This window comes from Zonotrichia albicollis, chromosome 6 (assembly GCF_047830755.1).
Source record: "Zonotrichia albicollis isolate bZonAlb1 chromosome 6, bZonAlb1.hap1, whole genome shotgun sequence".
NCBI lineage: Eukaryota > Metazoa > Chordata > Aves > Passeriformes > Passerellidae > Zonotrichia > Zonotrichia albicollis.
In genome coordinates this window covers 3,177,302-3,198,372 of record NC_133824.1, presented here as the reverse complement: position 1 = coordinate 3,198,372, position 21,071 = coordinate 3,177,302, and the positions used below count along the sequence as shown (strand labels likewise).

Below are 21,071 nucleotides of genomic sequence, written 5' to 3'. Positions count from 1 at the left end.
TTGTGGCTTTGGAGTAGTTTTTTTGTTAGTTTGTTTCTTTTGTTTTTTGAAAGGTAATTTCCGTTCCTGTTTTAAACACTGTACAAAACTTGTTTTTTTTTAAAAAACGATTGCATCAAACTTCTTAGAGGAAGAAACGTTGCTGTTACACTTTATAGGTATTCGTGTAAAATATGTACATGCCTGTGTGCCCATATTCTTTTCTGTCATCTTCTAATGCACTGCTGGATTCCAGTTATCTCTGATAGGAAAAATGGCACAGTGTTCTAAAGAAACTTGCTTTGTGGCTTGGAAGCTGTTGATACTTCAAATCTGTTTGAAACCTGTTTTGAGTTCTTTTATATGTTTATATGTTTGAGTTCTTTATATCTTTTAAAACTCGTAAACTTAGAGGTTTTCTTGAAAAATTGTTTCAGATAGTGTCTCTGATACAAAACAATTCAGTTGTGGTTGTGGAAGGAGCAACTGGCAGTGGAAAGAGCACGCAGATTCCCCAGTATATTTTGGATTATTGCATGAGCCGGTCTATGCCCTGCAACATTGCTGTTACCCAGCCTCGGAAAATCAGCGCCAGCAGCCTTGCCAGGTGGATTAGCAAGGAAAGATCATGGACACTTGGGGGATTTGTAGGATACCAGGTATGAGGAAATCCAAATTGTATTTAAAAATGCATTAAAAAGTACTGTATATCATTCCTTGATTGCTTTTAAGCATATATAGCATACTGAAGAAATGTTAGAGAATCCGCTTTTAAAGTGAAATTGCTGTTTTTTTATCTATCTCCTGCTAAATGATTGTAATTAAATCAACTTGTACATTTGAACAACTCTAAATCCTGGTGAGACTCCAACAGAAAATGTGTCTGCATCAGACATGTCCACATTATTAATCACTGAAATTGTTGCAGGAGAACTATGTTATGTCATTTTTCCTCTCAGCTCCTTAATTAATGTACTATCTGTTTGACTTTACTACATTTACTTGTCAGCTCTGTCAGCACTTAAATGCATATATGACCAGGTTTTTCTGTAAACAGTCTGTTGTTCTTTTTTAACATGTGAAAAACTCAAACTAGTTTTTCCTCTTAACTCAGTCTCTTCCTTTTGCTTTGTTCTGCTCACCTTCAAGCCCAGTTCTGTCCCTCCTTGATGTCGCATCCTCTTCTGACACAGCTCCTGGTGCTGTGATCAGCTCCTTGTCAGCAGCCACACTGAGCTGCAGTGGTGGTGGTTTCATAGTTGGGTTGGCCACAGCTGTCTCTGCGTGAGCTGCTCTGGTTCCTCAGCCAGCTGGCAGTGGGACAGTTCGTGGAGAATTCTCTGCTTCTGGAATGCTTTGCTCAGAGCAGTATTTGCTGGGTGTCCGGTTTATCTCGGCTGTTTGAGGGGCCTGGAGTGGCCCGGAGTGGCCTTGGGGCAGCCCGCGTATCGAAGGACGAGAAGAGGCTTCAGTTCTTCTTTCTGGTTTTATGTTTATTAATTGTTTATCTAAAAGATGTTCTTTCAGCCAAACAAAGATCTGCTCAGCAGTCAGCCATGAGCACACTGTCTGCCCTCCCGGGCAGCCACGTATCTTTATACCCTTTGTTACGTGTACAATATTTATCATTTTTCCCCAATACCATCTATTCTTATAACTCGGTGTACTCTTAGTAATAACCAATCCAAAGGTGCCACCGTGGCCAAAGAAGATGGAGGAGAGGAGGAAGAAGAAGGAGGACAGGACACGCCCCAATTCCTCCATCTTACTCCTCTAAACCCCCCTGTACATAAATCCTAAACCCTGTGTCTCACCCTCTAATTAACTAATCCCTTCACCATTCACCCCAGTGAAGCCCTCATCCTTGTTGTCTCCTGTGTAGGGTTAAAGTCCAGCCACCAGACACTTCTGGCAACATCCCAGGACTCCCGAGCCCCCAAGGTGGTCTCGGTGGCTCAGCATCTCAGGACTGAGATCTTGAGATCCGACAGCTGGGCTCTTCTTCCCCTCCGCTTCATTCTGCTTCTTGTTGTTTCTTCCTGTCTTGCACTTAGGGTAAAAAGTGTATGTTTGCTAGCATGCATTTGGGGGTTTGTGTTTTTCATAGGTCTGCAGCTTTAGGTTGCTTCCTAATATGCTGTGTATGCCTTTTAGGTGTGTTAGGTGTTGTTACCCCTAAATCTAATTTTTTACAGTTTTCAGCTCTGGAGGGGTTTGATTTTTAACTGAGAGTGACAGAGCTGTTCATAGCATGACTCTTATGTATCAGGCTTCCACTTCATCTATTATCCCATATCTGTTTTCTTCTGTGCCACATCATAAACATGACAGCAGTAACCAAAACACCAGTGTTATCAACATTATTCTCATACTAAATCCCCAAAACACAGCGCTGTACCAGCTACTAAGAAGAAATTACCTCTATCCCAGCAAAAACCAAGACAGTTATGTATGTTGTTTTTTCAAAGTAATTTATATGTAAAGCCTTTGTGGGTTTTGGTACTTTAAATTAATTTGTAATTAAATTGCTAAATTGATTCATTAGTCTATTGAGTGTCAAAGACTTAAAATGAAACTGTGCTTCCAGACTGTCTTCAGGACAGTGTGTGTGGATGTGCTGTGCTGTCTCACCAGCACTTGTGTGAGCTGAGCAGAAGCAGAGGGAAATGGTGGAGTGCACTTGTGTCTGCCCTGGGCTGGTCCAAAGCTGCACAAGGTGCTCCCAGCACTGGGCAGGCTACACCTGAGATAGCTGAAGGTACACAAGTATGTTAGAAAGCAAAAATCTATTTCATATTGGGTTGTAGAACCTTTCTCTCAGAAGTAAGGTGCCTGGTCTTGATGATAACTTAAACCTCTTTCCCTTCCCATCCTGTCAGCAAACTACATTTTGGCAGAATCTCTTTCTTGCTCTTTATATCACAGTGGAAAGGATGGTGTGTGCATGTACCTTTAGAAGTCTTTGAAGAATTCTCAGTCTCAAGTCCCCAGCAAGGAATTTTGTCACTTCATAAAACTTAGGAGTTTTAAATGTTTTGGAAACTTCTCCCAAAGAAAAACCAGTTAATTGGTTCTGCTAAGACCATTTTTGTATGGAGACTTGTTCAAGTGGGAGTAAATAATTTTGATGACTTTACACTGTGTTTGATTTTTGGAGTTCTTTCATGTGCATGCTTCTGTAACTACAATAAATATGTTTTCAGCTAGTGTGTATTTTTCTTACTCTTGTTAGTTAAGTTTAGAGAACGTTTCAACAAAGGAGACGAGGTTGCTGTATATGACAACTGGAGTTCTTCTTCAGAAAATCGTTTCTGCCAGGAGCCTAACTCAGTTCACACACATTTTCATTGATGAAGTAAGTTGCTGGGAGTAAGTTTAATTTTCATAATAATAAAACCTCTTTTTTCTCTTACCACGCAAGAAAAGAGAAATGCAGACATCTGCTTTTAAAAGTATTTTATATAAGTTGTCTAAGGTAACACTTACTGAAATAGGCTTGTCTGCGTTCCTTTGAGCACCAAGTTTGGAATTGAAGGTGTGGGGAGGGTTTTTGGGAGTCCTTAATTTTTAATATAGATGCCTTGAAATGTTTTTTGAAATCAGTCCTGTGGAGCTCAAGAACCTGTGCAGCTAGGACTGTCAGGAGGAGGCAGCTACTTTTCACTCACTGGGATATTAAAATGTCTTTATTCTTCAGGGATGTCCTGAAAAATATCTCTGTGGAAGTTCTGTCTCCTGGTCGTGGGTATGGTTCACTCATGAGGATTCATTATTGTTGCTGTCACTTCACTAAGAAGCTAAAGAAAATGCACCTGTAATTTGTATATTTTTACATGTGTATATGCTTCTTTTATATGGAAAGCAATATTTGACTTTTAATCACAGTCAGATGAGAAATTGTGCTGTCACAGATCATGAATGTAAATCTCATGTAGGATGTACAACATCTTGGGATGTAGGGATACAGAAGAGGACTTAGGGGTTTGGAGTTTTGGTTTTGTTTTTTTTCTGGAGAGTTTTTGGTTCATTTTGGTTGGCTTTTTGGTATTTTTTTTTTCTGTGTGTTTTGTTTTAGCTTGTATTTTTTATAAGTGCCGTTTTTAATTTTTATCCTGTGACTGGCATTGTAGCTGAGAGCTACTTTAATTGGATATTTGAGGATCAGGGAGACATTAGTTAGTGTACTATTACAGTAACAAGGCTTCATGACTGCACTTGAGATGGTACACTGGAAACCTGGAAAAGACTGAGAAAGTAGTTATATTTTTGTATAAGGAAAATTTAATACTTCAATTCAAACAGAAAAAGAACAAAAAACCCCCAGAGCCTAAGGAATTGTATCCTTAGGATGCTTTAATGGAAAATATTTGAGCCCTCCAGTGTATTAGCAGAGTGTTGGAAACCATAATATTTCTTCTAGTGAGGAAATTTAGGTTAAATGTAGATTCAAAAGCTGAGCCACAGAAAGTACACACATAAAGTGTTACTGTTCCTTTAGTTTTAAGATTTATTCACTAGATATGAAAATGAATAAAGTTTTTCGCTCCTTACAGAGGAGAGTGGATTTATGCAGTGGTTTTTCAAACTTTCTTGGGAGCTGTAATTTGAACTAATGTTATTGGTTTGTACCACTTCTTTCAGCAGCATCCCTCTGTCAAGACTGTTGGTTTTTTTCTTCCCCAGCCAGGGTTCTGGTCCCTCCTATTGCTCATGTACCACCTTTTCCTCCACACCTAATACAGAGATTGTGATCTTGAGTCCACAGTCGCTGTTTTTAAAAACTGAATGTTCTCCACAATATTTTTAATTGTAGGTCTCATCCCTCTCAGTGTACTGCAGACTTTTAGGACCATACTTAAACAAACTAGGACCGAAAATCTTGGTTCTCACAGCAAGACCTTACTGTCAGCCTGAAAACTACCTTAGCTAAATTAGTTTTTGTAATGGGACAGCATCGAATATAAGTCTTATCTTTACATTATATTACAATGTGCTAATTAGCCTCCAGGGCATGAATGTTGACTTGTGAAGGCTGAACTCCAGAAAAAGCTGCTGCACTTAAAATATTTAAACTGTAATTGAAGAAAGGGATATGGTCATCATGGATAATGACTGTAAGGAGCAGGCAGAAGGCTTGGGTGCTAGGATATATAAAGAATTGGCTGTAAATGAATGTTTTAGAAAGCAGTTGTGCATTGGATCATAGCTGGAAGCCATTAGGAATGAGGAACATTTATTTGATTTGCTTAGTTTTCAGACAAACCAAAACAGTCCCTGGATCATTTAGGATCTTAACAATATAGTTGATTTACCCAGCATCAGTATCACAGACTTCTTTTACTGTCAGCTCTGGTACAACCAGTGGTTAGCGCTCAAGATTGATTTTTTTTTTTTTTTTTTAAGTCATTTTTCTAGATTTTCTTAACTTCAGAGTGACATGATTTTCACAAAGGGTTCTGTAGTCATCTGAAGACTCTTGTTGGGATTTTAAAGTGTTCTTGGCATGCTAGACTCAAAAGGTGTGTGCTTTCTTCTATGAAAATGTATTGTTATTCCAAGTTACAAAAATAAAGCATAAAATTGAGTAGGAAAGTAAGAGATTGTCGAAAGGAAGAGGATGAATTAATGGAAATTAAATTGTGGATAATGTCTTCCAGGTGCACGAGCGTACAGAAGAAATTGATTTCTTGCTCTTGGTGACCCGTAAGCTGTTGTGTACAAATTCACAGAATGTGAAGGTGGGTTCAAACTGAATTCTGCTTTTTCTTGCCAGAAAACTGTTGCATGTGTTTTATCTATGAAGGCCCGATTTTAAAGAATTTACCAGAAATTGCTATGTTACTACTTTTTACCAAAATATTTTTTAGTTTGCCACTCCTAATAAGTAAGCAAGCTAAGGGGCATTCTTTTCCTGGCTGCTGTAATGTGTTCTGAGAGACTTCTTTTTTTTTTTCCCCCTCATGTTAAAATGCATTAGTTTCTAAAGCCTGCTTAAGGCTAAAAACTGCACGAAGGATATTTGACTAGAATTACATATTGGGTATTGAGGGCAGTGCTTTTTTCTTGGTTAAAATGGTAGCATTAACTCCTGGAAATAAAAGAAGCCTTTTTGTTTAAGTGGGACAGCATATCTGAAGAAATAGCAAAAGACCAGAAACGCTGTACTGTAATTTCTGGGCAGAACTGGTAGTAAAATTTGGCTGAGGTTGTTCTCTGCATGCTGGGCAATTCTGCTTTGTACTAAAGCAGAGTTCACAGACATTTAGCATGACATATTTGCTCTTTGGGGTCTCAAAGTAATGAACTCCTGAAATATTAGAAATGAAGAAAAAGTGATGGGAGTTAGGATAACTCAGTATCTTGCTGTGCATCTGTTTGGGACTACAGATACTTTGTGAGACTGCATGTCTCTTAAGTGCTTCAAGGAAATAGTTTAATGTGATTTTTTTTCTGTTCAAAATAAAGTCTAGGTTGGCTGGTTTTGTTGCCATTGGAAGGAATGATGTGTTCTTTTGTGCAATCCATCACATTGATTCAAACTTGGTCTTTAGGTCTTCCAAACATGCTGTCACTGAAAGGGCCCTTTCATTTGGCATAGGACATGGCTGTGCACTTAAAATCTTTCACTTTTTATCCCTTTTCATGCTGGTTTAGATTTTAGAGAAAATTCTTGTCTTTAGATTTAGAGACAGTTATGTGAAACTATTCAGCTGTTTTTAGCACTTGGCTCTGCCTACAGAGAAGAGCAATAATTTGATCAAACTGAGTTTGTGAGAAGTTTGCCCTTTATTCTGATTATTGGGTTGGTTTCAATGGCAGGAATCCCTACAGGCCCTGTCATCTTTTCTGTTAGAAAAAACATTTTTCTTTAAGAGGTTCCTGACAACTTTTTCATTTTTCTCTATAGTTCCATTTCAGTCTCTTGAAATTGTCACTGAAAAATTTTATTCCCCTTTATATCATTCTCTGCAGTTGTTTCTGCAGATGACAGTTTTTTAATATTGTACAAATCTGAGAGAGACCTATATTTGAGAGAGTGGAGGGCTGTCCCTTTGAGTTTTTTTTATGTTGAAGAAGGGAGAACTCTTGATCTCACTTGCTGGCCTTGAGCAGAGTGGAATGGGCTATTCAGTTTGAATTTATATGCTAAGCCCATTGTCTCCTACTTCATTTCTTTTCATCCCCTTCTGAAAAAACTGTAAAGCAAGGGAGCTTTGATGTGGCCAATTCATTTAGAAAATGTAAGATGGGAAGATGTCTTCCCATCTCCCTGGATTCATGAAACAAAAGGGTGCAAGGAGCCCTATTTAAGAGAGGAAATAAAACATTTTTAACTCGGGGTGGTATGAAATGCATGTGAGCTGTTAGTTTCCTTGTTTGGAAGTTGCAAACCTCAGAAGCAGCAGGGAATTCAACATTGCATCCACTGACAGGAGTTAGTTGCGTGATTCTGGTGTACTGAGGACAAGATCTACCTGCTGAACTAACCAGTGTAAATGATGCTGGATTTTCTGGTAGGTGGCTGCTGCAGATTATTATTTTTAGATCACAGAGCAGAAGCTGGATTGTTCTGAGGTTGATCTTGCTGGGATAGAATTTTGAAAGAAAACCTGAGGCTGAGAGTGGCTCTATTGGATCAAACCCAACAGTGCAGTTTCCATAGTGACTAATAGCAGTTCTTGGTATCATCTAGGGGGTCTTTGGATATATATTTGTGTTGTACAAGTGGTTTTGGACTGCTTGATCTTGAGCTGTCTTCTTTGATTACTATCTGTCCTGATGTGTTCATCTGCCATGTTGGTGATTCGTGCTCGTTGAATTTTTGCTTCAGGGGTTACATCAAACTTTTGGTTCAGTTGTGTGACCCTTCAGGCACTCTGTGAAGAATCTGTCACTTCTTTCCCCTTTGGAAGGATTCCACACAGATTGGAGTCCAGATTACAAAGGTTGTCTAGAAGGGATAGTTTAATATTCCTTGCCTGTAAGTGCAGATTTAGATTGGATTTTGTTTGGATAGCCTTCAGAGAGGTTACATTTAGCCTTTAGGTGAGTCACTATCTGTGGAGCCGTGAGGCAGTCCATGCTGTAGTGGGACAGATTTCATATATTTGCAGAATTATGTCCTTTCAAATTTCTCCTTTCAGGATCATGTTGGAAAACTTCATGGTTTAGCCTGCCCTTTCCATGTGTTCCTTGTGCCTGAGCACAATGGTACAATGCAATCTTCATTAGTTTGCCTTCCTGTCATTTTGTAAGGGGGATGCTTTTGTGTTTTACAGCATTTCTGGTTTGGGTGGTGGTGAGATCTTTATCAAGGGTACTGTGTGGTTTTGGTTGAATTTCCACCATGTTTTCTGCCCTAGGCATTCTAGCCTGAGCCATTCTCTTACAGGTGCTTGCCCCTCTCCACGTGCTGATTAGGGCATCTTAAGCATTTAATTTGATTGTCTTAAATATCCTTAGGTTACATACCTGTAGTAACCAGAATTAGATCATTTAGCATGAGGAGGAAATAGAGAGTTCCATGCAACAAGACAATTTGTGTTAAAATTAATGCTTTTATTAATTTTGCATTTAATTTTCTGCTGTAAATTTTTTAACAGATAATATTGATGTCTGCTTCCATCAACTCTAAAGAACTAGCTGATTACTTTGCACTTCCAGTTCATTATGGCTTGAATCCAGTCTGCATATTTAAGGTGGAAGGCAGACCTTTTGCAGTTGAAGAATATTATCTTGATGATTTGAAGCACATTTTTGATATACAGGTATTGTAAATATAATTTAATTTCTTTCGACATAATAAGAAATTTGAATAATCAATTGAAAACTGTGTAATAAAATTACGTATAGCCACTTTTATATTACAATTCTAGGTAAGAATTAATTGATAAAACAGGAGTCTTCTTAAGAGCAGACTAGTTTTTCATGAAACAGAAGTGTTTCACTAGGATGAGGCATTTTGTTTGATCGTTGCATTTAAAATGAACGGTGTAAAAGTGTGTGTGGAAAGTAACATAAATAGATTTACAGATCTCTTTGAATATAGCTGACAATATCAGGGAATATTTCCTGGGTTGGTTCATGTTGTTGTTATGTATCAAAGGCAGAAAGTGCTGTGAAATTAAGAGAAAGCAATCATTTTTGGTTAGAACTTTGATGTTATCAAGTTGGCTTCTCTATCATCTGAAGCTTTCCTGTCCTGGTTCTTTTTTTTAATAGTGCCAGAGATGTTATGCTGTGGTTTTGAGCTTATTTCTGTTGTAGCCATTTAAGCCACCATGGCAAATGTGTAATTTTGAGTAATGAAAACATGTTAAAATAACTGATAGCTCTCAGATCCCAGGAGGGCTGTGCAGGAGAACTCCTTCTCTGATGCCTAAGGAGAGTAGGTGCTGGCTGAAGATGTGTTTGCTTTATCCATCTAGCTTACAAACTGCACGGAACGTAATTTGTATATTTTGTTTTTAGAGTTTCTGACATTATAGCAGGTATCTCTGTAGACATCAGATAATGAAAGAATGAATGTAAATGTGTGATCTGCTTTGTGTGGTTTTATAATAGGAGTTTGTTTTACATTTGAAAAACAGCTGGGCAGGAATTCACTTGAGTGAGCTCTTTCAATATTATGGTTCAAGGCAAAATAAACAGGTTAAAGCAGAGTACAACAAATGCACTCAGGCTGTGTTATGATACCCAGTCTAAAAATAACTGGGATGTGGATGTAATTATTGGTCAGTTTTGATAATGCAAAACACTGTTAGAATGTTATTACAATGAAGGAGATGGGGCATGCACTTAAAAAGCACCAGTGGGGGGAACACACTGTTACTATTTAGCTTTCATCCATCAGTTCTGCAGAAAATAAAATAGTGAAATAAAATAGGAAGCCCAGAAGAAAATAATTGCTTATGCTGTACACATAAGTAGTATGTGTACATATTGGCATTGGTTATGCTTCAGCAGAGGCAAGGTAAAATAAAAGGCTTCAACCATTGAAGTTCTACTGCAAACAAGGGGACAAACTCAGCTGCTTATAGCAGTTGGCCCATCAGCATTTATGCATTAGTATCACAGTCAGATAATAGGGAGGAGATTATGTAATACATGGGGTTTTGTAAAAGATTTTTGATGATGACAACAAAAAGATAACCAGGAAATTGAGTAAGAAGTTTCCTTCAGTCAGATTTGATTTGTCATAGCTGCACTTGGAGCTGAATGTCAACTTGCACACCTTTCACCTCAGAGATCACGAACAAAGGAACTGCTTTCAGTGCTTAGCCCTTTTTATACTTCTTTATTTTTTCTGTTTTTTATTTAAAGTTTTCGTCTGATTCTGTATCTTGTGTTGTCCTATCTATAGCCATTCTGTTTTTCAGCAAGATGTGGAGAGTAAGTTTGTCCAAGATGTTTCTTGTGACTTAGGGCAACCATAGAAGCACATAAGTGCTCATGATTTTTTTTTTTTTTAAATATCTATATTAAAAAAGGATGAAATTGAATTCTAAAGTACTGATTCTTAGTCTGGATCTTGTTCTTTATGGTGCTGTGTGTGAAGGTTTTCTCTGAATACTAGTTACAATTAAAAAATTAAAATGTGGAAGGTCTGAGATGGTTTGTGTAACATCCTAATAAAATGAAAGTGGAATGTGAGTATTAAGACAGTTAATGAGTTAATGCTGCCATATGGAGGCTGAGGCACATCTTTCATCATGCTAAAATCTAAATCAGTTAGATAACTGCCTGAGGTACAGGCTTCAGGCTTTAATTCTTGATGGTTTATTTTCACCTATAAAAGCCTGTAAAATTTACATGAAGGAACACAACAGTTAAGAGTAAATGCAGTCATTGCTTTTTAGATAAACAGAATTTTTCTAAGTTTACTTTTGATTTTAAAATTAATAACTGTAAAACTGCATTACATAAATCTTCAATCATTTCTTAAAGCATCTCAGTCAAAATCAGTTTAGTTGTTTGTCATTGTCTCTTGGCTGTGAGATGTGAATCTTCATCCCCTCTCAAAAAATCTTAGGATAATTGGATGTTACTGTAGAGATGTAGAATTCTTCCATGAATCCTGCAGACCTCTTGGCTTTAATACATCACTCATTTCTGCATGTGATAATGTTTTAAAGCTTGAAAATAAAATTTTTAGGAGTAGTTTTGACTTGAATAATTTGTCTGTTCATTGATGCTGTTGTGATTTGGAAGATGACCAAAAATGCCAGTCATTATTTTTTTTTCTGTATGCGTGTTTTCGGTCAGCCCTCTGCTGTGGCTAGACAGACATCTAGCTGAATCAGAGACAAAGCTTTCTACTTGAATTACTTCATTTGTAGGAAAGAATTAAAAAAAGGGAGAAACATTTTTCAGTGTAGCACTGGCTTACCCTTGCCCAGATACTCGGTCACTTACGGGTGTGCTGCTTAATTCGTGAGCATGGGCTTACAAAAAACTAGTTTATTTTTCTTGTGGCATAATGAGCTTGGTGAACACATTGTTCTGGATTTTTAACAGAATAATGACTTTGTTCATACCAGCGACCTCTAAGGCCCAAGGAATCATTGAAACACAGGTTTCATGAAAAATTCATGAAGGCTCTATCTATAAGCAGTTTTAAAGCTGGATGTATAAATATTTGCCTTTTGTTCTGGATAGTGATAGAGATATTAAATGCAAATTTAAGAAAGGAAGGAAAATGCAAAATGCAGGCCCTTTTTGGCTTGCAAAGGTAAAAACTCCTTCATGTCCATGGAACTAGTCAGAGTCCTGGTGGAAGGTTGTGAGCTGCTGTCAAAAGCTGTTCTGATTGTGTTGTATTATTTCAGTCAGGTCTGACTGGGGTTTGGATTTGCTGTTTGTCACATTGTTACCTTTTACTAGGAGTGATGTGGAAGCCTTGTCCTGTTAGAGAATGCTAAAGGTACAGTCAGTAGCAAAATTGAAAAGACAAATTTGACAGTTACTTAAGCAGGAATAATATAAACCAAAAAAATCTCATGTTGGAGCAGCCCAGAAGAGAGAACTTGCTTAGATTTTTCACATATATTATGGCAAAAATCACTGAAGAAAACAGTCAAGTATTTTTAAGGTTTCTCCTGGGTTAGTCAAGCTGAGGACTGAGGTTGCAGTAGCAAATGCTGATGTAAATCAGTGTTTCCAGATTGGTGCTAGGAGCTGTGCTTTTGTGATTGGCATGAGCTCCTTTACAATGGGAAAGTGGTAGAAAAAATACTAATTTCATTTTAATAGTTTAGATAGTTAAGTGATCTGTGATTTTAGCTCACTGAAACACTTGGGTTCAGTAAAGAGTTTGCACTACAGTGAGGGGAAACTCTGAGAATGAAAGGTGAGCAATGATCAAAAGCCATTTTCCCTACATGAGAAATACATGTAGTGCTATAGACCTTTTTTATAGCAGGTCTAGTTCGTTAAGCATAAAACTGAAAAGTGATTTAGTTACTGTCTTTGCTCTGAAGACTTGATGGTGTGTGTTCTTAAATACTAAAGCCTTGGGTTTGTACAGAATGCTGGAAAACAGTGTAGGCAGGATCACCATGGCTTTGTTGAGTACAACAGAACAGTAATTCTTTGGCAGGGTGGGACCAAAACCACAAAACTCACTAAATGAAAAAACAGTTTAAAGGAGAAGTGTCGGATCTCAAGATCTCAGTCCTGAGATGCTGAGCCTCCGAGACCACCTTGGGGGTCTCGGGAGTCCTGGAATGTTGCCAGAAGTGTCTGGTGGCTGGACTTTAACCCTACACAGGAGACGACAAGGATGAGGGCTTCACAGGGTGAATGGTGAAGGGATTAGTTAATTAGAGGGTGAGACACAGGGTTTAGGATTTATGTACAGGGGGGTTTGGAGGAGTAAGATGGAGGAATTGGGGCGTGTCCTGTCCTTCTTCTTCTTCCTCTTCTCCTCCATCTTCTTTGGCCACGGTGGCACCTTTGGATTGGTTATTACTGAGAGTGCACCGAGTTATAAGAATAGATGGTATTGGGGAAAAATGATAAATATTGTACACGTAACAATGGGTATAAAGATACGTGGCTGCCCCGGAGGACGAGACAGTGTGCCCATGGCTGACTGCTGAGCAGATCTCTGGTGGCTGAAAGAACATCTTTTAGATAAACAATTAATAAACATAAAAACCGAAAGAAGAACTGAAGCCTCTTCTCGTCCTTCGATACGCGGGCTGCCCCAAGGCCACCCCGGGCCTTTCCAGGCCTCACAAACAGCCGAGATAAACCGGACAGAGAAGGAGTGAGTTACGTGGTTTATGTGAGGCAGGTAGAGAGATCTGTGTGATAGCAGCTGTGAGCAGCACTCTGCCTTCCCCACACAAATTCCTCCCTGTCACCCTGCTCCCATGAGCTCTGATCGGTTCCCATGTGCCTGACACTTCAGGATAAGGAGCAGGTCCTGCAAATGAATGGAGGGTGGGCTGGTGCTTAAGTAGGTAAATATCACAAGTATTTCTTCAGCATTAGAATTTTTGGATGCTTGAAGAAAAACATCTGTTCAGAAGGTAACGAGTACATCAGGTGAAGTTACTTCTGTACTGGATCATTTTGGATTGCAAGCACTTGAGAAATGGAAATACATGTGTGGACTACAGTCTTGTAGGCAGTTATCCTGTGTTAACCTCATTGCCTCCTTCTCCAAACAGTTTCATCTTCAGAGCCTTGGGCAGCCAGTGATAGAACAGAAAATGTATCAAGTGGCAGTGGCTCTGATTCAGTCATTTGATGAGCTGGAAAAGAGGAGCAATGGGTAAGATGCAGTTCAAGATCTGGAATCAGTGGCTCTTGGGGAAATGAGAAGCTAATTAAGCTGCAGCAGAGTCCATAGTTATTAGTAGAAACTTAATTTTTACTTGCCCAATATTTTACGTATTTGTTTGAATTGTACCCAGTGTTCCTAAAGTGCACTTCGTGCCCTGAAGCATGAGTGACTATTCAGGGCAGCCATGTCATATGGAAAATATATTCTTTACTGTAGACCAGAGCTGAGGAGTACATAAATCAAGAATTATATAAATATAAATGATATTATTTTATAGTGTGACATAAAACATACATAATTTCATGGGGAAAAGGGATAAAAGCTAGGCAATAATTTTCACTGACTGTTTAATGCCTTAATGTCATGTGAAATAAGTAAATAATGGATTTTGCTGCTTTGTGTTTTGTAAATTGATGTTGAGTATCTGAAGATGTAATATTACATCTGAAAATGTAATAAAGTTACTTCTACCATTTTTTCCAACACTGTGTGTTAAGTAACCTAATTCTGATTATTTTCATTGCAGAATGAGAAAGTTTGTCTTGTCATAGTTTTGGAGAAAACCACTAAATTTATTGCTCTGGTTCTACTGTTTATATCTTGCATTTTTCAGAAAGCATAGTTGAAAATAATGGTTGAAATCTCATTTCTTCAGGAAGTTTAAATAATTCATGCTACAAAAAGTGTGCACTTCTGCTTGTTCTTCCAGAATAAAATAACTTTGGGTAATGAGGTAGTTTGAGACTGTAAAACTAATGAAGCTGTGTTTTCTTATTAGGGAGAAAAAGAATTTCAGTGGTACATTGGAACGTGGCAGCGTGCTCGTGTTTTTACCAGGTGAGGCTATGTCTTAATAACTTTCTTTTTTTGTTATTTTTCATCTATGAGCCTCCTGCTGGCACTTCTTCCAGGGATTTATTAAACACATACTTAAATGAGGTCTCTTGGGGCATTTTTTCTTGGCAACTGGTTTAATTGTGGCAATAATTGGAAAAGCTGTGAGTCAAAAATGAAGATGTTATGTATTTTAAAAATAATAAAATTAATTCTGTAGTTAAACTACAGAAATGCAGTTGCTAATTTTTTTAGTGCAGTTATTAATTATTGGAGAAGCTCCTAGGATTTGAGACCTTTCCTTATCTGCGTATAGTGTGGTCTTCATTTAGATTGTTGTAACAGCTCAAATTCCTGTTTTTCTTTCCATGGCCATTGGTTGGTGTGCTTGTCATGCTCAAAAGTACACATGAAGATGCAGAGGTTATTGATCATAAAACTGGCTATACATGTAGTCTTCTGTAGAGAGCAAAACCTAAGTTGTGTTGCACAGAAATTATTGTAGGCTTTGGTTCTGACTGCCATTTCTTATTTAAACTCACTAACTGGATTTTAGAGGCAGTGTAACTGCCCTGCAGAGTAGTTTTCTTGAACATCATAAATCTGTTACCTGGTGGTTTCTTTTACTTCATGAGATGAACATTTGTTATTTGAAAACTTGGAAAAGATTTGGTTATGTTCAAGTGGTGAGTCACATTGAAGTCCAGGGCAGCTGTCCCTTGGACACAGTGAAGTCTGTCCCTACCAGGACTTTTTAATTTACATTTTAAATGTGTAAAATGTTCATGAATGTCATCTCCCTGCTGTGTTGAGCTTAGGAATAGGCATGCCAGGGCAGGGCTGAAAGATACACTGCACTTGGAGAGCAGCTTTCCTTGGAGTGTTCCCCACTAGCTAAAAGGCATTAGAGCTGCCTTTCTTGGAATTACCTTCACTATAAAATTCATGTCTAGAAGGAACTATTTCAATGTTTCAGTGTAATGCCCATTCCAGTTTGTGATTAATAAAGTAGGGAGACCATATCTGTTGCCTCTGGCCTCTTGATATTGGTGTTTGTCCTGTGTGTTTTCAGGCGTTCTCAGCCCCTCTGAGGCTTCACTTCAGTCTGGAATTACTCCTTTTAGCATTTTCAAATCCTAAATCTTTATCTTTCACCTTGATTTGGTTTGTTTTGTTTGGTTGGTTTGTGTGGTTTTTTTTGTGTTTTATTTTGTTTAAATGCATTTGGTAAATTTGTGAAAGCCCATGCGGTAATAAGCTGGTACACTCAGGTTTGTGTTTTATTTGTTCAGTGTTTGATGTTGTCTGGTGTTAAACTGGTTACTCAAGACTGATCCAGAACACAGGATTAGCCAACACCCCTTGAAATTTTCCTCACAAATGTTTATACAGAACTGGAGAAAAGGGGAGGTGAGCCGTCACTTTACAGCACAGCAGCTGAGACAGAGCTCTGGGTTATTTTTACACATTTAACATCCACATTTAGGATGCTTCAGATTTTTTGAGTGCTAATGATTGCATAGGGTTTTGAACCTTAAAAATAACACTCCCACTGACCTGTGAAGTTGGGTGTGCAGCAGCAGCCAGAAAGAGCAGTGCTGTGCTGAGGATGCTGTTGAGTGATTTTTGCCCACTGACTTTGTGGAACCCAGTGATGGGGCAGAATCTGATTCCAAAAGGAGCTGCAGCTGTCTCAAGCAGGATGCCATGTTTTCCCTTGTAATTGCCTGTCTTGTTCACTGCTTAATTTTTTTGGCAATGCTACCAAGTTAGATTCTGTTTAGGTAAGTATTCTTCAGTACTCACCTCTCCTTTGGTTCCAGAACTTGCCTCTCTGTAGGTAACAGGTGATGCCACGTTAAAATGTAGAGTAATCTTCTTAACATACATGCATGAATATGTTCCAAATGATCTTATTTTATCTGTTCTGCTGGTGTTGTGGTCTCACTTTTTCTGTTCCATATTTTCTATTGCACTTCTCCATGCCCTGCTCTCCTTACTATCCTTGTATGTTTGCCAGATAGATTGTGTTACTGGTTCTCATTTCATTCTGACACCTTTGTCACTTCTGAAACTGGTCAGCAGATGCTGCCTGCTGTGTCTAGTCAGTAATTACTAGACTGATTAATAATTACTATTAACTGTCATGGTGCAGAGTCTGCTCTGCCAAACATGAATCAAACTTCTTTTAGTTGTTTTTAATTGTAAAAACAACCTCCATGGAAGTTCAGTCAGAGAGAGGATTTTGAAAATGAGGCATTTGATATTGAAGTCTCAGTAAGAAGTAAATTAAGCTTCTCAGAAAGGTTTGTCTGTGGAGGTATTCAGGAAAATAGAAGAAATCCCTTAGTCATAAGATTTCCCCTGGCTGATGTGAAATTAATGCCCCAAAAAATGGGCACTGGAATGGCCAAAGGTGAGATGACCAAGACAGAAATAGCTTGCTTCTTTTTTTTTTTTTTTTTTTTTTACCTTGGCTCTGCTCTTTGAAAGAGCTTGTTTTGACGGAAATAGACAATTTTAGCCTAAACTAGACAGATATTCAGCATGTGTTGTCAGTTTTAAGAAGCTGAAACAAGGACTAATAATGGAATGTTGTCCAATGGCCTTTATATCTTTTTTAAAGTGTAAAATTAATGCCAAATGGTTCTTCAAAAATTGACTCACTGGTTTTCAGAGATTTATTATTATATTTGCTGTTTAATTCTTCTACCATTTTATTGTATGGTAAAAAAGAGGTAATAATGACAGGCAGTTAATAGTTGATGGTTTTGAATTATTCCTGATGACTAAAATGAAAAATTAAACTCGTGATTACTTTTTCCCTAGGTTTAGGTGAAATAAGGTACATGCACTCATGCCTCTCAGATAAATATCAAAGGTAAGTTACACCACATTTGTTTCAACTCAGTTAAACCTGAATATGAGTTTTTCAGCTGTATGAGTTTCAAGTGCATAATAGAGTTTAGCACAGAAGTGTAATCAACTTTAATATTCTTGCATCAGTAAATATTTCACAAATATATTTTTTTTTAGGTGGCAAGTGTACCCACTTCATGCATGTGCAACATTGGAGGAACAAAGTAAAGTATTTTCAGCTACGGTTCCTGGCTACAGAAAAGTAAATATTTTTAAATCATGACTTTTTAAAACCATGTGAAACCTTTTGCTAGAGTAGTAATAGCAAATAATAATGTAGTTACATAATATTAGCTGTTCTAACTCAAACCTTTTTATAAGGACAGAGCACTTCAGTTTTTCAGTGTGTAAACTCATGGCTTTTCTTACCAAGCTGTTGTTTTAACTGGTGTGCAGACCTCAAGAGAGATGGAATAACTTGAGGAAGTTACCCTTGAACTGTTGCCTGCTGCTGGTGTTATCCTTCAGAATGGTTTGTGCCTGTTGATTCCTGCACCTGCACAACAGGAGGGGCTGCTGATGGCACTGAGCAGCAGAGCAGTGCCCCAGGATGGGAGAGTGTCCCACCTCGTGCCCCACTTTGTCACTTTGCTGCCTTGGTTTTCTCCATCTGCTGTTACTGAGAGAGTGTCGCTGCCAATGGTGTGATCTTTGCTTATGGCAGAGGCACAAGTGTCCGGTTTATCTCGGCTGTTTGAGGGGCCTGGAAAGGCCCGGGGTGGCCTTGGGGCAGCCCGCGTATCGAAGGACGAGAAGAGGCTTCAGTTCTTCTTTCGGTTTTTATGTTTATTAATTGTTTATCTAAAAGATGTTCTTTCAGCCGAACAGAGATCTGCTCAGCAGTCAGCCATGGGCACACTGTCTGCCCTCCCGGGCAGCCACCTATCTTTATACCCATTGTTACGTGTACAATATTTATCATTTTTCCCCAATACCATTTATTCTTATAACTCGGTGCACTCTCAGTAATAACCAATCCAAAGGTGCCACCATGGCCAAAGAAGATGGAGGAGAAGAGGAAGAAGGAGGAGGACAGGACACGCCCCAATTCCTCCATCTTACTCCTCTAAACCCCCCTGTACATAAATCCTAAACCCTGTGTCTCACCCTCTAATTAGCTAATCCCTTCACCATTCACCCCGGTGAAGCCCTCATCCTTGTCGTCTCCTGTGTAGGACCAAAGTCCAGCCACCAGACACTTCTGGCAACATCCCAGGACTCCCGAGCCCTTCAAGGTGGTCTCGGTGGCTCAGCACCTCAGGACTGAGATCTTGAGATCCGACACACAAGGAGTATTTCCATTCTTCCTCTGCACTGTCCTAATGCTGCACTACATTATTACACTTTTGGGAGTTCAGAACAAGAAAGTACAAGGGCTTTTGTATTGTCCTTGCATGGTATTGCTGTCTTTTAAGCCATGCAGAGCAGAAGTGCTGTGTTGCTATTAGATTTATATTGCTTCATAGCAAGTTGGATTTTTCATGTAGAAACATTAATGCAAGTAATTTTTTGTTTATTCCTTGCTCATTTTTTGCATTCCTTGCTCATTTTTTGCTTCAAAACTCAGGTTATTCTAGCTACCAATGTAGCTGAGAGCTCTGTAACAGTTCCTGATGTTAAGTATGGTAAGTTGTCTAAATCCTTTTATTCTCTATACACTGTGTGTGTAATATTGTCCATACTTGTGCTAGGTTTGGTCTCCAGGATATGTCACTGTTCAAAGCACTGCTGTTGGCATGTTCAATTATTTCTTTCACAACAGAGAAATATAAATATATGAACAAATAGAGCTACTGAGTGGGTGGTTGGTTTAAGTCCTCACTAAGGGGTAATTTTAAATGCAGCAACAAGCAGAGCCAGACCTCATGTCACAAGTTAAGGTTTTTAATCACATTCTGACTATGTTTTGAAATAATTGCATCAGTTGAAGCAAATTTTCATACAGAGTTTATAAATGCAGAAATTATTGCCTTTTACTGATTGTCATCTACAGTGACTTATTATTTTTGTAGTAAGATCTGTTAGCAATTTGTTTAGTATTCAGAATATCTTTGCTCTAATTGTTTATAAATCTGATGTTCTTTTTATTGCTATTCAAGTTATTCAGACTTTTTTGATAATACAGATTATTGTTGTGTATTTCTACTGCTATGAGGAATTGTTTTCTTTTTTGCAGTGATAGATTTCTGCTTGACTAAAATTCTGTTTTGTGATAAGGAAACTAATTACCAAAATTTGAGGCTTTGCTGGGCATCTAAGACAAACTGTAATCAAAGAAAAGGTAAGATGAGAGTAGGTAATGCAAAGCAATTTTAGAAGCTGACCTACATGAACAGTTCTTTATTGGCTTTTTCTTGTATTAATAGTAAAAAGAACAGATTATTTTGGCCATTAGTACTTGATAAGTCAGGGTATAAAAATGGGATGAAACAACTCTGTGTGAATGATTTTTTCTTTCCTCAAGTATATTTGCAGGGGAGTGTTTTGTATCTTACTGAAAAGTATTAAAATTCATAGACCATGAATTATTTAGTATTTAATAGCAATTTTTTTTTTATCACAGACCATTTTTGAAAAGGGGGGATATGTACTGCTAGGTATTTATGGACTGTTTGTGAGGTGCAGCATAAAAATGAACTTCCATGTGTATATGTCACTATTAATGAGTTGAAGTATCCACAGCAGTGTTTCTGGTTTACACCAATGTTTATAGCACAAGGATAAATAAGATTCCATATTGTCTCTTCTAGTAAGACAGTCATCTTAAATATCAAAATCTTTTTAAGTTTCAGTCAGAAATAATACTAAATAAATTAATAGCAGTGATATCTTCAGATCTAAAAATACTGTAGTTTCTAAGTATTATGAGGTCTTTACAATTACAGCTGGGTGTCAGATGCCCACCAAAGCTGCTCTATCCCCTCTCCTCAACTGGACAGTAAGAAAAATGATGACAGGAGGCTCAGGGTTGAGTTGGAGACAGGGAGATCACTTAGGAATTACCATCACAGGCAAAACAGACTCAGCTTGGGGAAATTAGTTTCATTTTATTTCCAAACAAATCAGTCTTGGCTAATGAGAAATAAAGCTAAATCTTAAACAGCTTCCCTCCACTCCTTCCCAGGCTTGGACTCACTCCCAGTTTCTCTGCCTTCTCTGCCCTGGTGGTACCCAGGGATGGAAATTGGGGATTGTGGTTGGTTCATCTCACATTCTCTCTGCTGCTGCTTCTTCCTTACACCCTTGCACTGTCAGATATATGGAAGTTTCCAGCAGCTTCTTACAGAAGCCACCACCATAGCCACACCCTTCCAAGGCCTCACTGTGAACCTATGATCCCCAATATACAGATTTATTTCCATTTGGTTCCAGGTCAGCAAAGGTCACAACAACCAGGAGAAGTAGCATTCTGTGTAGAAGACTTGGGCTTGTGCATGTGACTTAAAAATGTGGCCTGATAAACGAGTCCCACTCTGTGGGACACTAGGGGACTGTCCCACAGAGAGGAGTACCATTGAGTTGGTTGAAGTGAATGGTGTTTGGATTT

General features: G+C 38.3%; 1 protein-coding gene across 2 annotated transcripts in view; it reads left to right on the top strand.

The window, feature by feature from the left end:
* Nucleotides 1-21,071, top strand: part of TDRD9 (tudor domain containing 9) — a 71,779-nt gene that overhangs the window by 23,139 nt on the left and 27,569 nt on the right. For both annotated transcript variants that reach the window (XM_074542286.1, XM_026791205.2), the window contains 10 exons: nt 417-638; nt 3,212-3,334; nt 5,637-5,717; nt 8,583-8,747; nt 13,656-13,759; nt 14,550-14,608; nt 17,435-17,486; nt 17,642-17,726; nt 19,092-19,149; nt 19,701-19,805. In XM_074542286.1, the coding sequence (XP_074398387.1) occupies nt 417-638; nt 3,212-3,334; nt 5,637-5,717; nt 8,583-8,747; nt 13,656-13,759; nt 14,550-14,608; nt 17,435-17,486; nt 17,642-17,726; nt 19,092-19,149; nt 19,701-19,805 (1,054 nt within the window). The remainder of the gene's footprint in view (nt 1-416; nt 639-3,211; nt 3,335-5,636; nt 5,718-8,582; nt 8,748-13,655; nt 13,760-14,549; nt 14,609-17,434; nt 17,487-17,641; nt 17,727-19,091; nt 19,150-19,700; nt 19,806-21,071) is intronic.